The sequence below is a fragment of the Rhineura floridana genome, chromosome 8, assembly GCF_030035675.1.
Source record: "Rhineura floridana isolate rRhiFlo1 chromosome 8, rRhiFlo1.hap2, whole genome shotgun sequence".
NCBI lineage: Eukaryota > Metazoa > Chordata > Lepidosauria > Squamata > Rhineuridae > Rhineura > Rhineura floridana.
In genome coordinates, this window is record NC_084487.1 from 109,830,947 (window position 1) to 109,850,216 (window position 19,270).

The window sequence follows — 19,270 nt, forward strand, 5'->3', positions numbered from 1 at the left end:
GCATTTCTCCACTTGATAACTCCATGCATTATCTGATGTTCATATTGTAGATTATGCATGTCTTGTGTTTGGGTACACCTCAGGTAGCACTGTACCAGTCATACAAATTATAAAGGTAACATATCAGTGTTCATTAATTTGGTGCTTATATAAATGTGTGAACACCAGAGAGAACTTGAATATCAGCCAACGTCCATTCCAGTGCAATAGTTTTCAGTTAGAGTAGTTCACACCTTAGGCGGAGGGTCATAAAAGGATAAGACACTTGAGGGTGTGTAAGTGAATCAGGCCATAGTTCTCTTTTAATATAGGTTTAAACTTAAATGTAAATGCCATGTTGGGAGATATGTAAATTGATTACTTCAGAGTTAAAACACTAGCTTTGCCAAGTTTGAGTAGCCCAGTTGAAATAGAATCTGCTAGATGTATGCCTAAGAGCCTAGCTACGCATTACATTAATAACATAAAAAGCAAATATAGATGTATTCCACTACTTATATTACCTTTTCTTTAGTAGCCAATTGTCCATACCCTTCCACTCTCAATCTCTGGAGACAGTTATTTTAAAAGGTAGGATGTTTTGTCTATTTGTTTAACAAAGGTTTATATACCTCTAAGTTTACATAAAATAATATAAAACATTCATTTAAAATATAGATCAACAGACTTTAAAAACATATAGATGTAATAAAACCATCAAAGTATAAAACCAACAGTTTAAAAAAACATATAGACATAATAAAATATATGCCCTCCCCCATCTTTCCTGCTGGTCTTTGGAGGACTTCAAATTCCTCACAGTCAGACCTTGGCTTCTGTGTGGCTGAGTTTGGACATGATGAATGAAATGTGTAACCAGGTTCTTTTAATACAGTGTATTAGGAACTGCCTTGTGTTAGAGTCCATGTGTGCCAGAGTAGACTTCTTGACATATTGACAGGTGAAATACTATTTTATTGAAACTGAAAGAAAATGGTGTCTTGTTTGCAGGATCTCCTTCATACGGTGTTTAAGAACGGCGCAGTAACAAAATCTTACTCATTTGATGAAGTAAGAAAAAATGCCAAGCTGAAGAATAGTGAACTGACAATGGCATCTCACTAAAGTTTCATTCCATGTTTGTATCTGTGTAACAATTATGTACTGCGTAGCTAATGATTTCTTGTACAGATCTGTGTGTTTGTGTTTGCCACATTATAGCCAAATTATTTGTTGGTTTATGGACATCACTGCCCTCTTTCTTCTTTTCTTTTGCCAGTCTTTAGAAAAAATGGAATTGGGGAAATACTTGCAGTGTAAAACATGTGCTTCTAAGGGTCCTTTGCCAGTAGTGATTCAATGTGGTATTGATCTCATTACTAATGAGACAGAGCTGAGACTTTTTATACATATAAATAGAGAGAGAGAGAAACATACCACAAACAGATTTGCATAAAAATATCATTGCTTTATGTTTATATTTAACTTGTATTTTTGTACAAACAAGATTGTGTAAAATATATTTAAAAGGTTCAATTATTATGTCTTTCCAACTTTTCGTGATTTTTATGAGCACAGACTTTCAAAGAAATATTTTGGGGTGGGGGAATTCATTGCCTTTTTGTCCATTGATCAGCAAATAAAACATGGTCTTAAGTTTTATTGTGACAGCTGTACTATTTGAGACTTTTAATCAGAATAGCTCCCTCAGATCCCACAGAAGGAGGGACTTCACTGTTCATTGTAGCTACCTGTCATTTGACAGCTAAACAGCTGTTCTTGGTGAGGTACTGTAAAAATATATAAACACACAGGCCTTGTTAGAGAGCAAGAGATATAAATGGAATGCCAAATGTGGAAGGACCTCTTACTGCAACAAAGATTGCCAAGTGGACCTCAGTATTCTAAGAGCAAGGCTGCAGTTAGCCTGGATATAAGTCCCACTGAAATCCATGGGACTTATTTCCAAGTAAACATGCAGGAGGTCTGACCATAGTGCTTCTAAGGGATTTTCTTCCTCTACAGAACATATATGTAAAATATTGACAGGTATGGAAGTGATGTATTAAAGTAACTACACTTCTGGATTCATTTTTACATATATTGTGACAGATTTCAAAGCAAAATACTGATCTTAGTTGTGCACTTTTTTTACTTATTTTGTATTTTGATCTTTGATTTTGCCTTTTTGTCAGACTGGATGTTGAACTGTGTAGACATCTTAACTATTTTTTGTTGAACAACTTTAATAAAACATTATACTAGCCAAACTCCTTTTACATTGGTAGCCTCCCCTATAGGGGACACTATGCAGAGGTTAACTATTTTAAATATTAAGGTGATGAAACGTACTCTTTTCATGACTGCACTTGATTCACTTTCTACACATGCTTTGAATTTATTTCTAAAGAACAAGTTGGTTAATGAATGACTTGCATGCTGTATCAAGTTCTCAGGTGTACAGCCATACTTCAGGATGGTTGCTAGAAGACATGGACCTGTTAGTCTTTCTAGAGGAAGCAACGTTATTTTAGTTTGTTACCTCTGGTGAAGGATAAAATCTCTGATCACTGTATAGGTCGGTTAAACATTGTCTGGGAAATGGTCCAGAAGAGCTCTAACAAAATGGAGAAAATCAAGTTAATATACTTTTTTAAAAAGTTTGAATAGCCATATTTTAATATTCCTGCTATGAAACATATTTAATTTCCCAGATGTAGTATTAAGCTACTTAGGCCGAGTCTCAACAATCTATTTTGTGTAACAAGGTTTACTGTATTATTGAAAGCAGTGGTTTGGTTTGTTCTCGGAACAGTGACTTTCATACCTAGAAATTTCCTTACCGTGATAACTGCAGTTGGTTTGCCTTGGTCAGAAAAATTCAAAAACTCTATTTAAAGGTGAGCAAGACTTAAAACTCTTCCACAATGTACTGAGGAATGAACTTATGATAAGTAGTACAAGAAATCTGGTAAGTTTCCCACTTAACTGATATTTTTATACTTGAAGGTAATGGAGAGGCACTCTTTTATGCACCATGAGTTCCCTGGACGTTTGGTTTCTAGGTATTTCTGGGAGGGGCAGGTGTTTTTTTTTTTTATTAAAACACTAAATTTCCTCACTTATACTAGTTGAAGGATCCTGAGCTGTTACCAAGGTTTAGTGTTAAGACAGTTGAAATCTGAAACACCAAGTAGTTTGGTGCTGGGTACAACTTTATAGAGCTTGAACCTTAAATATCCTAATTCTTCCATGCAGAGACAAGCAGCATTTTTGGGTTTGGTTTAAGCAATTAAGTTTGTAGGGTTAGCTCCCATCTCATTATAGTACAGTACTTGTATTTAAAAATGGCAATTGGGAAGCTTTTTGTGTTTAATTTATTTATAACCTGTATTTAACATAAGAAATTATTTTTATGACTATTTTTTTCTCAGAGGAATGATTATGAAATTGATATGAAATCTTTTTATAGCAAAGAATCCATCTTGGAAGATTTGAGATGTATTTATTGTTTGCCAAAATTCAAACCATAAACAGAATTTTATCTAGTTTTACATTCCTTCTTAACCTGCTTAGCCAAGTAAGTATTCTTCACCTAAATCTTGTTTTAGTCAAAATGTGCTTGGCATCAAAGAGAAATGTAATAAACCATGGAAATAAAGTTTTAGTTCGAGTAGTAAAACATATAGCTATTTGATTTTATTTCAGTCTTGTGCTTTTTGATTGTGAAATTACTTTCAGAGGGAAAGTATGAAACTGTAAACCAGGGATGGCCAGCTGCTGTACTCTTGGGGGCCACTTTATTCTCCAGAAACTGACAATATATTTTAACATGCAGCATGACCCTCTCTTGGTTAGTCAAGATCTATGATCAAGCTGACACCACATAGCACTAAATGGATTCCCATGTATGGAGCACATTTGCTTTCATGGTATGAGATCATTGGGCGAGGAAGCTGAGCATTAATGTGCTTCCTGAAAGGTCTACTCAAGAGAGAATTTTGAAAATGTTGTCTGCTTAAACTGCTTTCTCCTTGCTAAGAAGCACAGTTTGTGAAAGTACTGTAGCTGTGCTAGGGCACATGTTTTGTCTGAAGGTCTGAGGTTCAGTCTCTTACCTGTCAGGAGATGGAAGACCTCTGTGTGAGACCTTGGGGCTACTTCCTTCTCAGAAGACAACATTGGGCTCGGCTGACTAATGGTCTTAATTCTGATGCAACCTTTTTTCATTTAGTTAAAAATGCTGTATACCCCTGCCAGTTCAGTATAGGACCTGTCTGAGGTGTAAATAGAAAAAAATGAATCCCTGTGAAATCCTATACCCCCCTCCACCTTGATGTGTTGAAAACAGTACAAATGCTAATTCCTCAGCAAAAAGATGTTGAAAATGTTTGCTTTGCTTTATTTTTAAGGTAAACTAGATGTGAGAGCACCTTCACTTTTCTGAAAAGAAAAGCAGTGCTCATTATGGGTGTAGTGACATCAAGCTTCCTCTCAAGACCAGTGGTGAAATTTGATGCATATTATTTATTGCAAAATATGTTACCAATACATGGAAATAATATGTCTTTGTGATGAAAGACTAATCCTGCTTTTCTATAACAAGTCCCTGACCAAAGAAACAAAGAACCAGAAAAATTGTCTTGACTCCCAAATCCATGCTATTCTCCATCCAAACGTGGGCTCTGTACCCCTCCCCCCCAATCTCAGCAAATTAAGCTACCTCTAGAAATCAGTCTGATGACGTGGTAAATTCCAGTTTTCTGATGGGAGAGGAAATTAAATTCTATTTCCTCTGAGGGAGTTTCTCAACCTCCACAGAAATCCTTGAATCACCCAATTCTTTTTTTTTTAGTATGAATGGCCAAGAGTCAATGCCAGAATCTGTAGTCATGCAGACCCAGGCTTTATTGTACCTCTTGACTCTTTACACAAATTCAGTAGTTACACAGACCCAAATGCATTATAGCTAAGCAGAACTGCAAATATGAATTTAGAAGTTATTGTAGTTAAACTAGAACAGAGTTGCTAAGCAAAAAGGCATATACCATTCATGGGTATTTGATTTTGTAACCGCCTCATCTTTGTACCTTTAATAATTTGTTAGAACTACATTTCTCATGGCACATAAGTGATGAGCAGTACTTTAAGCGTGGCAGTATGTGATTTAATGGAATATAGGCAGCAGAACTAATTCAGCAAAATAAGTAAACAGGACTTGGATTTGTTAGCACAAATTAGTTACAGCCCTGCCTTTATAGTTCTTGAGAAAGCAGCAAGCATTGCCCACATCCAACCTGGAAGGATCTAGCTTTTCTTTAGAAGCGGAGAGCAGTGACATTCTCCAACAGACTGTAACCATGTACATTTCTACATCTTAGGAAAGGTAATAGCTAGAAGTCATAAGATAAAATACATAATCCTTGGATTATGCATTACAATGAATAACCTCAGAAGAACTTTACTGGTAACTCAGTATGCATTCTGCCAAAAGGCAGGTTCAGACAAATCCCTGCCCAGGTGACACAGGAGGATCTGTTTACCTATACATAGATGTGCACAAATTCACAGTTCATTTACAGTGTTTATTGCAGATAACACAGGTATTAAATATTTATACTTGAAAAGAAATTTATGTGTGTAGAGAGAAATAACAAGGAGAGATGAGTTTGATTCTGCCTTCAAAGAGTTAACCTGTTAGAAAGATACAAATTCCATTTTTGTTCCTTAACAGCTTTCTTTCTATATGACGGGTGTGATGTTCCTGTATTAATGTATATATGGTAAGTGCTGTTTGTATAGAAGATACATGGTAAGTGGAATGAAAGAGGAGGGGGGAGTAAATGAGCAGTAGAATGCTGGATGATTGGCTGAGTGTTTGGATGGCTGAGAGTATAAATGGAAGGATGACAGTTGAATCTGGGTGGACGTTGGTGGGTTTGAGAGGTGTTTGAGAGGTGTTTGGTGGACGTTAGTGGGTTGTTTTGGTGGAGTTGGGAGGTGGGTGTGAGTTGGTGTATGTCAGGAGAGTGTGGAGAAGGAGGGAGGTGGAGTTCGGATTAGTAATAAGTCAAATATCACAGTAATAGATGAAACCATAAGCTTGTAGATCATTATCAAAGTTATCTTGTTATTAATGTTATTTAATAAAAACTATATTTGGTTTACCGAAGGCCTGATCCTTGGCTGGGGTTTCACAGACCAGAAGGGAGGGTAAGGTAATGACCAAGGCTGAAGGGAAACAGTAACAAATGGTGGCAGCGGTGAAGAGGAGATTATAACATTCATAAGTATCTAGAGCAACCCTGAGTTATGAGTTATCTGCAGTGATACAAGGGGGTTGGGAACAGCATAGGCACACAGTCACAAATATAACCGGAGAGGGAGACTCAGGCAAGGTCTCTAGGAACATTGGTTGTAGAACGTGACTGGTGGTGCTGCCTAGCAGGGAGATCTATTGAGATCTGTGCTAGAGCGGGGAGAGAAACCATAAAAAAGGACAGTCCGGACTGGTGGAGTCCCTGGTGGTGCCTAGTGAAAGGCAGTAGCCACGAGCAGGTAGGAACCTGACAGGGAGAGCCAGGGAAGGGCGTCACAACGGGTCCCCAGGCTTTTGGGCCTAGAATGTCCGTTACCTGTGATCACCCATTTATTACGCATCAGATAGTGCAGTCTTTGAGATGGCATAATATTATAGCCTTACTTCCACACACAAATTAACAGTGAGAAATGGGAGTATCCTAAAACTCCAATAGATGTATCTATTAGTTAGGTGGATCACAGAAAGGCTCAGGTGCCAAAAATCTGAGCCTCATTACTATAGATATAGATATATATTTGTGCTAGAAACATTAATGGATGAGACCGATTATCTAGATCCATTTCAATTGGGTTTCAGGCCCGGTTTTGGCACGGAGACGGCCTTGGTCGCCCTGTATGATGACCTTTGTCGGGAGAAAGACAGGGGCAGTGTAACTCTGTTGATTCTCCTTGATCTCTCAGCGGCTTTTGATACCATCGACCATGGTATCCTCATGGGGAGACTCGCTGATCTGGGAGTTGGAGGTACTGTTTGGCAGTGGTTCTGCTCCTACTTGGCGGGTCGTCTCCAGAAGGTAGTGCTTGGGGAGTTTTGCTCGGCACCCTGGGTCCTCCAATACGGAGTCACACAGGGGTCAGTACTATCCCCCATGCTTTTTAACATCTACATGAAGCCGCTGGGTGCTGTCATCAGGAGTTTTGGAGTGCGCTGCCACCAGTATGCTGATGACACGCAGCTCTACTTCTGTTCATCTTTTTCAGGTGAGGCTGTCAAGGTGCTAAACCGATGCCTGGCTGCGGTAATGGACTGGATGAGAGCGAATAAATTGAGGCTCAATCCAGATAAGACTGAGATGCTGTTAGTAGGTGGTTCCCCTGACCAGATGGTGGATGCTCAACCTGTTCTGGATGGGGTTGCACTCCCCCTGAAGGAGCAGGTCTGTAGTTTGGGAGTTCTTTTAGAACCATCCCTGTCACTAGAGCAGAGCTTGGAAAAGTTACTTTTTTGAACTACAACTCCCATCAGCCCCAGCCAGCATGGCCACTGGATTGGGTTGATGGGAGTTGTAGTTCAAAAAAGTAACTTTTCCAAGCTCTGCACTAGAGGCACAGGTAGCCTCGGTGGCAAGGAGTGCTTTCTATCAACTTCGGTTGGTGGCCCAACTACGCCCCTATCTGGACAGGGAAAACCCTGCTTCAGTTGTCCATGCACTGGTAACCTCTAAATTGGACTACTGCAATGCACTCTACGTGGGGCTGCCTTTGAAGACGGTTCGGAAGCTACAGCTCGTGCAAAATGCAGCAGCCAGACTGTTAACAGGGACTCGGAGGTCCGAACATATAACACCGATTCTGGCCCGCTTGCACTGGCTGCCTATATGCTTCCGAGCTCGATTCAAGGTGCTGGTTTTAACTTATAAAGCCTTACACGGCTTGGGACTACAATACCTGATGGAACGCCTCTCCCGATATGAACCTACCTGTATGCTGCGTTCAACATCAAAGGCCCTCCTTCGAGGGCCTACTCAGAGAGAAGCCCGGAAGGTGACAACGAGAAAACGGGCTTTCTCAGTGGTGGCTCCCAAATTATGGAATTCTCTCCCTGATGAGGTACGCCTGGAGCCAACATTGTTATCTTTTCGGCGCCAGGTAAAAACCTCCCTCTTCTCCCAGGCATTTTAATATGTTGATATTTTAATATTTAATATTTTAATATTTAACATCTGAACATCTAAATATTTTAACCAATTTAATACTTTTTTAATATTTTAGTGTTGAGTTTTTGTAGCTGTTTATGTGTTTAATTATGTTTAGGTTCTGGTATAATTACTTTATTTTTAAGTTGTTTAATATATATTTTAATTGTATATTGGATGTTTATGTTGTGAACCGCCCAGAGAGCTTCGGCTATGGGGTGGTATATAAATCTAATAAATAAATAAATAAATATAAATAGTTCAGTTCAGTTCAGTTCAGTTTTATTACGGTCATAGACCCATATAGGTATTGGATAAAATACAAAGAGCAACATTGTACAAAGGTAAAATGAATAAAAATATAAAACAAGTAAAGATTGGTTAATTAATAAGCATGAAAGTAAAACATAGGGATGAGAGACTCACATTATGTGTCAAACTTGTTTTGACGCTTATATTGAGCAACATAGAGAAATTTGGCCACCAACTCGGTTTGAGATCTGTTAGAACCACTCAGGAGGTAGATTATCAAACGTTCAGGGGGTAAATTGGGAAATTTCGTTATAAGTGGGGTGATATATTGGTATCGTTCCTGTTGATAAAAGGGACAGGTAAACAAGACATGGGCGAGGGTTTCCAGAGCATTCGTTTTACACGGGCAAAAACGTTGATCGTGTGGAATACCGTAGTATCTACCATCCATAAGTGCCGAGTCCAGACAATTAAATCTGGCTTTTGAGAAGGCGTGTCGGAATTTGGGTGTTGTTAGGTATTCAAGATATAAAGGATATTTTGACGGATTTAAAGGCAGTTTGTGATGTAGGGGAGAGCAAATTTTGAGGGCTGCAGTAGTAGAAATTTGTCGGTCTAAATCTTTGAGTCTGGTACGAATGGAGAGACTGGCTGACTTAGAATCTAATAGGGTTAACTGTTCTAAGGAGAAGCCTAATCGGGGGAGTTTTTCGTGATAGGATTTCATCCATGAGGAGAAATAAGGATCATCCCAAAGGGAAGTTAAGTACCCAGGGGGACAGTTATAGGAGAGTTTAATCCAATAGTTAAAGGCAATTGTCCAAGCTTGGCATTCAATCGATGGTACACATGCTTCCAATCTAAGGGCTGCATTCGGAACAGATCTTGGCAACCCAAAGATTTGCCTGAGAAAAATTGATAGAACAGCCTCTATGTGGGGTTTGTAAGCCAAGATCCATAAAGGGGCACCAAACAGTAATTGAGGGATAATCTTGGATTGAAAGACTTGTATTGCTGCAGGGATGTAGTGCCCACCTTTGATGTAAAAATAACGTAAGATGTTCTTGGATGTGGTACGAGCAGTACACACCGCCCCATGAATATGTGGGGCCCAGGAGAGGGTAGAATGGAAGAGAATGCCTAAGTATTTATAGGAGGAGACTTGAGCAATTTCTTGCCCTTTAATTGTCCAATGAGAGAGTTTACGACTCTTGGAGAAAGCTACAATTTTAGTTTTGTTATAATTGATAACTAAGTGATTTTCCAAACAGTAGGACATAAACACTTTCAGCAATCGTTTGAGGCCTACTTTGGAGTAGGATAGAAGGGCTGCGTCGTCCGCATAAAGCAGGACAGGGCATCTGTGCAGACCGATTCTGGGTGAGTGAAAATCTGGAGAAAGACATTTGGATCTTAGATCATTCAGGAATAAGTTAAAGAGAAGGGGAGCCAGTACACAGCCTTGCCTAACCCCTTTCGTTGTGAAGATGGTATTGGTCAGTTCCCCGTTTCGGCCACAACGGACGCTAAGGGAAGTGTTCAGATGTAAGTTGTAGATAAGGAGCAATAGTCTTTTGTCTATTGTAGTATTTGCCATTTTTGACCATAGGAATTCCCTGGAGATGGAATCAAAGGCGGATTTTAGATCTACAAAGGCTGTGTATAATCCGCTTCCCACCTGATTCCTGTATTTTTCTGCTAGGTGATATAAAACAATGCAGTGATCTAAGACAGAGCGTCCGCGTCTAAATCCTGTTTGTTCCCATCCTAGAATGTTCTCATCCTCAATCCAGGATGAGAGTTTATTTTTTAAGTAGCTGGTGTATAATTTCCCTGTAACTGAAAGGAGACTAATTGGGCGGTAGTTATTAGGGTCGTCTCTGGGACCTTTTTTATGGATAGGAATGATTATGGCTTCCCTCCAAGCTTGGGGAATTGAGCCCGTGTTGTTGATAAGGGTAAATAGGTTGGCCAAAATAGGAGCCCACCAATCCTTGTGGTTCTTCAATAACTCAGGAGGTATATTGTCGATTCCTGGTGCTTTGGCAGATTTTAATTTAATAATTAAATCGGCTATTTCTTCCTGAGAAACAGGGGGCCATAATATTGTGTTTGAGAGGTCAAAGGTGAAAGGGTAATATGAAGAAGAATGCAAAGTATCATGTTGTATAATAGTATAATAATGTTCCCATATATGGGCAGGGATATTACATGGCGCAAAATAGGCAGGTCTCGTTATGCCTGAAATAATAGACCAGAAACCTTTAGAGTTTTTGGTTTTGGAGGCCAGCACTAGGGCTTTCCAGCCCTCCATTTGAGCTTGTCATTTTTTGGTGGCTAGAATCGTCTTATATTTCTTTTTTGCTATGTAGTATTCCGGGGGGAGGTTGCTACTATTACGTTGTCGGTAGCATGTATATACCAGATTTAGTTCCTTTTTAGCGGTTCTGCACTCTTGATCAAACCAGATAGGCAAGCCCGCTCTGGGGTTTGCCCTGTTGTTATTCAAATTGGGAGCTAATATCAGATTTAGTGACTCTATCAAGGATTCATATGTGATTAGGGCTGTTGGGATATTTGAGGTATTTTTTAAGTGCTGCTGGATGAGTTTAGCAGGAGGTGAAGCGATAAATGCAGCTATCTTAGAAGCTATTAGTGGGGTCCAAGTTTGTCTTTTGTGTGTGAGTTGGGCTGTATTGGATCCTGGTTGATGTTTCATCGGTAATCTAGTTCTCTCATTTAGCTGGATTGAAAAAGTTAGCGGGAGGTGATCGCTGTCAAGTCTCGTACCCACGGAAAAGTTAACAATAGCATATAATAGATGGTGAGGGATGATATCATAATCTATGACACTGCCACCTCTGCTGGATAAGAAGGTATATTCAGCACATGCATCCCATGGTTTTTGACCGTTAAGAATGTTAAGACTACGGTTTCCTATTAGACGAGTTAAGCATATGCCCGGGTAGTTTACTTTGTGGTCTTTAGAAGCCCTGTCAGGTAAATGAGCATATTGATCGTTATCCTCCCCACCCCACAATTTCGAGGCCATAAGGGTGTCATTATTAGGGCCCATTCTAGCATTGAAATCACCCATTATGATTAGGAAGGCTTTAGGATGACTTGCCTCCAACTTTGTTATATAAGCCTCTAATTCGTCCCATTTTTTATCAACTTCAGCCCTTGAGGTTAATGGAGGCATATAAACGTTAATTAATAACAATTCTAAAGTAGGCAAGGACAACAGAAGAGACACAGCAATGTTCGTACAAGGGGAGATATTGTACAGGTGTGCAGTCAAGGCGGTAGATATTAAGATTGCCAATCCGCCTTTGGCTCTGCCTTTACTGTCCCCATCAGGGGGATTGGCTGGAAGATCAACCGTATAGTAGCCATCGATGAGTAAAGAGTGTGTGTACCATGTCTCCTGTAAAAATATTATGTCATAATGGTGTAAACAAGTAGTTCAGAATTGTTAAGCTTGTTGTTCCACCCTGCTATATTCCATGATATAATTTGCAGAGGCAGCTGGGTTAATGAAGGATTTCGATTACAACCTGGAGGGGATGGTGAAGGAGCAGTTGTGGGACCGCAAAGTAGCGATATTTTGTGGGTAGGGTGTCACTGTATTTCTTCTATGCGGTTTAGAGAGCCAGAAGGGTCTGCAAAAATTGCTCCGGATTTCTTGATGGGGATAGAATTCGATTTCTTCGTATTGAAAGGATTGGCTTTAGAATGTTCCTTAGCTGTGCAGGGAGAATTTGGCCGGAGTTCCGGAGGGCTCTCTGTCGTTCATAACTTTCAGTCGGAGGATTAGATTATGAAGATTATTGATTATCTGCGTACGTTCTGAGTTTGGAAGTTGAAAGTATAGATCCTTGAGTTGTTGCTCCTCAGGATCCAGTTCATTCATTAACATCGATGGGGTGTGTGGCCGGGAAAAGGGGGCTTGTGTATTAACTTCCGATTGAGGGCTGCACTGTATAGAAGACACCGAGTTGTCATATGATGGAGTTGTCTGGATTTGCAAGATGGGCTCCTTGGAAGGTTGATGGAAGGATGTAACTAAAGGTATGGGGGGGGCAGAATTAACATAATATCTTTGAATTGTTAAGCCTAGGTCCATAAAATCCTCCCTTCTGTGATAGATCTGGTTGGCAAGTATTGACGAGTGCAAAGTGACTATCAGACGAGTATATTTAGTATCTATAGATATATTGATCAAGGACTTAATGTAGCTTGTGCTGTATAAAGGATGAAGCAGGCAGGCAAAACATTTGTCAAGAAAAGGGATACTTGGAAATGGAGGACATCTATCCAAATACCTTTGGTTATATGACAATACTAATTTGTCTGTTTGCAGAGCGAGGTTCCAGGGATGTCTCTGGGTATTGATTGTAAGAGTCTTTGTATTCTTATGTGGTGACATTCTCAGTTTGCTGAAATGTATATCGCAATTTGAAGGGTCTGGAATATCATTGTTTCCCCCAGGTTTTGAGTGGGCATCATTCTTTTGTAGACTGTTTGTATTGGTGAATTTAGAGTTGATCTGATATTAAATATAAATAATTAAAGGCTCATATAGTGTGATAGATAATCTGCAACAGTAGGGATGCTCCTAAGGCCCCAATTAGGTATGCCAGAAGTAGCCATGTTTCTTTCTTCACCTGTTATTATTATTATTTTATTATTATTTTATTCAATTTCTATACCGCCCACAGCCAACAGCTCTCTGGGCGGTGAACAGCATAAATTTAAAATACAATATAATAAAATCACATATCAATACCACACACATAACAAAATTCCAAAGACTAAAAACATATTACATAATTGTTCTAGTATACTAAGATGTAATAAATATACTAAGAATATTAAAATGCCTGGGAAAAGAGGTACGTTTTAACCTGGCGCCGAAAAGAGAGCAAAGTTGGCGCCAGGCGCACCTCATCATGAAGACTGTTCCATAGTTCGGGGGCCACCACTGAGAAGGCCCTAGATCTTGTCGTCATCCTCCGGGCCTCTTTATGAGTCGGTACCCGGAGGAGGGCCTTCGATGTTGCACGCAGTGTACGGGTAGTTTCATATCGGGAGAGGCGTTCCATCAGGTATTGCGGGCCCGCGCCGTGTAAGGCTTTATAGGTCAAAACCAACACTTTGAATCTGGCCTGGAAACACATAGGTAGCCAGTGCAAACGGGCCAGAACAGGTGTTATATGTTCGGATCGTTTGGTCCTAGTCAACAATCGGGCCGCAGCGTTTTGCACGAGCTGCAGTTTCCAAACCGTCTTCAAAGGTAGCCCCACGTAAAGCGCATTGCAGTAGTCCAATCTTGAGGTTACCAGAGCATGGATAACTGAAGCAAGGTCGTCGCTGTCCAGATAGGGACGTAGCTGAGATACCAACCGAAGATGATAAAACGCACTTCGTGCCACCGAGGCTACCTGGGCCTCAAGTGACAATGAAGGATCTAGAAGAACTCCCAGACTACGAACCTGCTCCTTCAGGGGGAGTGTAACCCCGTCCAGAACAGGTTGAATATCCACCATCTGATCAGAGAAACCGCTCACGAACAGCATCTCAGTCTTGTCTGGATTGAGCTTCAATTTATTAGCTCTCATCCAGTCCATTATTGCGGACAGGCAACGGTTCAGTACATTGACAGCCTCACCTGAAGAAGATGAAAAGGAGAAGTAGAGCTGCGTGTCATCAGCATACTGATGACTACGCACTCCAAAACTCCTGATGACCGCCCCCAGCGGCTTCATATAGATATTAAAGAGCATGGGGGACAGAACTGACCCCTGTGGGACCCCATACTGGAGAACCAAGGGGGTCGAGCAATGCTCCCCAAGCACTACCTTCTGGAGCCGACCTACCAAGTAGGAGCGGAGCCACTGCCAAGCAGTACCTCCCACTCCCAACTCGATAAGTCGCTCCAGAAGGATACCATGGTCGATGGTATCAAAAGCAGCTGAGAGATCAAGGAGAATCAACAGGGTTACACTCCCCCCATCCCTCTCCTGACACAGGTCATCATACAGGGCGACCAAGGCTGTCTCAGTACCAAAACCGGGCCTGAACCCAGATTGAAATGGATCTAGATAATCGGTTTCATCCAAGAGTGTCTGGAGCTGGTTAGCAACCACCCGCTCTAAGACCTTGCCCATTCATATATCAAGCAGAGGTGGTGGTGTCGTAATGTTTGCAATGAAATATGTGCATAGATTAGGAACGAAGAGGCAATGGGACCATTCCCTGCCTTGACTCAGTTCGCTATGCGCTGTCACTTGGAAGTATTTTTCTTCCCAAGCTGGGTCTGGAAAAAGTTCCTGTTTGAGGCAAAACACAGTGAGGTCACCTTTCCTTATGTACACAACAAGTTTGGGCATTCAGATTAGCTACTTAACTCCTAATGTATAGGGCCCCGCTTTACAGCACTTCACTTTAAAGCTCTTCGCTAATGCAGCAGTCTCAATTAGACGCAATTAGACTAAAGCCCCACTCATCCGGCATTTGTTCTGCTTTTACAGCGGTTTTCAGGCATTGCGCACCATTCTATTCAATGACTTCCGCTTTTCAGCGGTTTTTGCTTTTCAGCGGGGGTCCAGAATGTAACCCGCCGTATGAGTGGGGCCCTACTGTATACATGTTCATGGGTAGACATGTGAAAAACAGATGTGGTCGCCCTTGTCATGTTGAGTTTGGCCATAACAGTAAAATGCATATGAGGCTAGACTGTACTCCATGGTCACTTCCTGTGTATGTATAAATAAACAAATTAGAATTTTCATGACATACTTTATTTTTTATTACATTTATATACCACCTTTCCTCCAAGACGCTCAAAGTGGTGGTGCACGGTTTTCCCCTTTCCATTTTATTCTCATTCACAACCGTATGAGATGGGTTAGGCTGACAGACGGTGACTGGCCCCAGGTCACCCAGTGAGCTTCATGGCTGAGTGGGGATTTGAACCCTGGTCTCCCAGAACTTAGCCAGAAACCCAAGGATTGTGTTATGAAGAGTTTTGGAAGCAGGTCTGTAGCTAGGAGGATTGGCTCTCCTAATTTTTTTCTTCCCTCCCCCCAAGTTGGTTTTTGGTTTTTTTTACCAAAAATGCTGTTCCTCTACAAAAACATAGAGACTTTTTGGTTTGATTCAACTATTACTTCCTAGAATGGATTTTCTGAAGTATTAAAGAAAAAATCTGCCTATTAACACCAGTTAGGTATTTTGGTGGCTCCTTTTCTTTTTTGTCTCTGTTCTAGATAGTATGGAGGCTAGAATGTAAACGGAATCCTCAGCCCCTTCCTCCGCTATTACACGTCAGTGGCTGGAGTTCTAAAGATGCCCACATAGTTTTACTAAAGCGTTTAAAGTGGCCATGAGGTAATCTTTTAGATAACCCTACCTTGAATGGGAGGAAGAAGACCCACTGCAAATATTAATGTATAATGAATTAGTATGTACATGGCTAATTAATCCCCTGTAACCAGTATGTCTGATGCCAGTAACATCTCTAATTTGGCCATTAATTATCCTAATGGATTTCCTCCAGCAAGTATTTTCCACCCTGATTAAAGTAAACACTCTTTTCAGGCTCAGTCTTTATAGTGGACCCTTAAAATGCGATCTAGTTGGTCAAGTCACCTCTTGTGATTTTGCTGCAACTCTGTGGTAGGAAACTTAATACCTATGATTCATGACAGCTCACTTCCTGTGTCCTTTGGTCAAGATCTAACATTGTGTCAGTGGACATGATGGGATTCCCCTTCCTCCCTCCTGCCCCTGTGCATCCCCAGTCCGTTTTGGAGGATCCTCAAACTCTCCAGAATACATTTGGGTTGAGCCCAGAAGGACTGGGAGAGAAGGATGAGTCCAGTCTGCATAAGTGGGTGTCCATTGCACAAGCTGAACAGCTCAATTAGATATGACCCTTTGTTATTAAATATGCCCAACTTGGACATATTTGTGATCCCATTTGTGATCTGGGGGATCCTCCAGAGCAGATGTGGGGAGGGTGGGTTGGAGGGGAGAGAAAAGAATAGAAGCTGAAAGTCTTGCTTTGCAAGCAGATTTCCATTGTACAAGTGGGCAGACGTCAATGGATGTTGCTCACCATGAAACAGGAAGCTATGAAAAAAGGAGAAGTGTGATATTTGCTGGTATAACAGATGCACATGTCAGCAGTCAAAATTACTATAGATGTGCTAACCAGAAGAGGGAATTGCATCTTCCCAGCAACAAATCTTAATATTGAAGCTTAAGTGTTAGGTAGATGAGATGTCCTTCCAACAGAACCATTACCTGGAGAAAGTCTGGATCCTTTTCAACAAATAACTGCATTTATTAATTTGATATACCAACACAGGCTTGCTGCTGTTCTAACTGCAGGGTACATCTTACTGCAAGGATCAATTATTTCCTCTTTGCCAGTCCTGCTCCACCTGTTGGAATGTAGTACTATCTTGTTATGGTAAATCTTAGATACTCTAAGTGAATCATGGTTTACAGGCAGTTCTTAAGGTATTTAGAGACCAGTGCAGAATGGCAGAACTACTGCCAGTTAGTGGAAAAGGCAAACCGAGTGCCTTTAATAAGTAAGTTTTCTCTTACTTTCCATCTCTTAACAGTCAAGGATATTATCTGCAACTGATATCTTACATTTTAAAGAATTACTGGAACTCTATTAGGATTGCTGTTTCTTCTATTTTCAGAAGAGTCCTTTTTCCGTAGCACATGTACAGTACTGATCACAAAAGCATACTTTCAGTTTTGTATGTAAGTTCACGACAAATTTTGCTAATTCTGTGGTACTTAGCTTAGGTGGTATCTCTAGCTCAGGATAAATTTCCAATGTGGACCTTGCTACTGAACAATTTTGCAGTACCACTACCCCTCAGATCCTGCTACTTTTAAACTTATGTCTTTGTGCTTTCTAAATGCTTTTACAGTACTTTTGATGTAGTACTGTAAGCCGCCCTGAGAATCTATTTGAAGGATGGGATGTAGTTTTTATAATAAATTATAATGAAGAAATAGTTTTACAAGTTTTTCTTCATCCAGTGGCTTGCAGCAAGCTGTCAACAATGTAGAGTTTCATAACTCAAGTTCAGGAAGTAAAACCAAGTGGAGGCTACTAAGCAACTACTGTATTTCTGTTCCCTGTGCCTACTCTTCTGCTTGCTCTATAACCCCCTAAGCCGGAACATGTTGGCTACATTCTTCCTTATATTTTTAGTAGCTGCTCTATGAGCTCACTCTGCTATTTTCAGTTGTTTGTGACTGACAGTATTCTCAGCAGAAGAGCACCAAGTGGGAAAGGTGTTTCTACAGCTCAGTTTTAACTCAGATGTGGCTCCCCATACTTCTCCTAAATCTCGCTGTGATGTGCCATTTCATTGACAAACCACCATCCCAGTCATAAAAACTACAGAAGATTCCTCTTATTAATCCTCTTGAGACAACAGGAGAGCATGCACTGGCAACAAGGTTTGTTGTTGTTATATGCCTGGGGTGGCCAAACCGCGGCTCGCAAGCCACATGCTGCTCTTTGACATATATATGTTGTTGCAGTGTTAGATCCAAATAACACAAAACTTTAGCGACTAATAGCACAAACACCAGCTTCACGCCACACCACAGAGAGGCGTATCTCCCAGTTCAGTGCTGATGTTGCAGGCAAAAGGCAAAATGATTTAAAGAATTCCCTTGCAATCAGCTTTGCTCTTGACAGATCTACAGACATACAAGACAACCCACAACTGGCAGTATTTGTTCGTTATGTTTCTCGTCAGTGTTGTTCCATAAATCCCAGTCTATAATTGAGTTCTGGAAGCAAGTTCCAGAAATAAAATATCCTGAACTGAAGAAAACCAGTGTGCGACTCATCTCAGTTTTCAGCACAACATACTGCTGTGAATCACTGCACTCTATAATGAAGTTTGTGAAGTCGAAACATCGTGCTATCCTATCGTGCTAGCTGGATACTCACAGCCAAGAGAAGCGAGAGTTCAAAGTGTAAAAAGAGAAAAAACAGACTCCGGTTGCACTTTTCCCCCGTCAAGAGTTCTCATAATCTGTTGAAATTCATTAAAAATCAGCCATGTTCACAAAATACCTATAATCCTGTTACTGACCATAGTGCTTAGCAAGCAAGAGAGAGGTGTGGGATCATGGATATGAAATTCACTTCAGCATCCAGTTCCATATATTTGGCAAGCTGCAAGGTTCACCTCTTTGGTATTTCCCTATTAAATTAGCAGATTGCCTGGTTAAAGCACTCTGGAAGGTTAACCCCACTCTGAGGCAAGGTCTAGCTGAATGTTGCCCTTTTGATATTGAAAATACCCCCATGTCATTCTGATGCTTCCCATAAGCTCACTTCAAAACAAAACCTTAACAAACTTATAGTCCTGAACTCAGAAACGCTTGCTTAACAACCCTCTAAATTTTCATGGTAATACACAAAACAGAGAGAAGCAAGAGTTCAAAGTGTAAAAAGAGAAAAAACAGACTCCGGTTGCACTTTTCCCCCGTCAAGAGTTCTCATAATCTGTTGAAATTCATTAAAAATCAGCCATGTTCACAAAATACCTATAATCCTATTACTGACCTTGTCCCATGCTCTGACCATCATCTTCTGCAGTTTAAACATTTAAAAAATGCCTGGCTGATTTTTAATTACAGAAATTTAACATTAAACTCAATGATAAGCCCAGGCATGCTCAGTAAAAACCATCTGTCAGTGTTCTAAACACCAGACTCACAGCTGCTTGGCTAATCAGGGGGCCACACTA

General features: G+C 40.6%; 1 protein-coding gene across 2 annotated transcripts in view; it reads left to right on the forward strand.

The window, feature by feature from the left end:
• NAMPT (nicotinamide phosphoribosyltransferase) overlaps positions 1-3,648 on the forward strand; it is a 35,744-nt gene extending 32,096 nt beyond the window's left edge. For both annotated transcript variants that reach the window (XM_061640389.1, XM_061640390.1), the window contains exon 11: positions 991-3,648. In XM_061640389.1, the coding sequence (XP_061496373.1) occupies positions 991-1,104 (114 nt within the window). In that variant the 3' untranslated portion in view covers positions 1,105-3,648. The remainder of the gene's footprint in view (positions 1-990) is intronic.
• Positions 3,649-19,270: the final 15,622 nt, after the last annotated feature.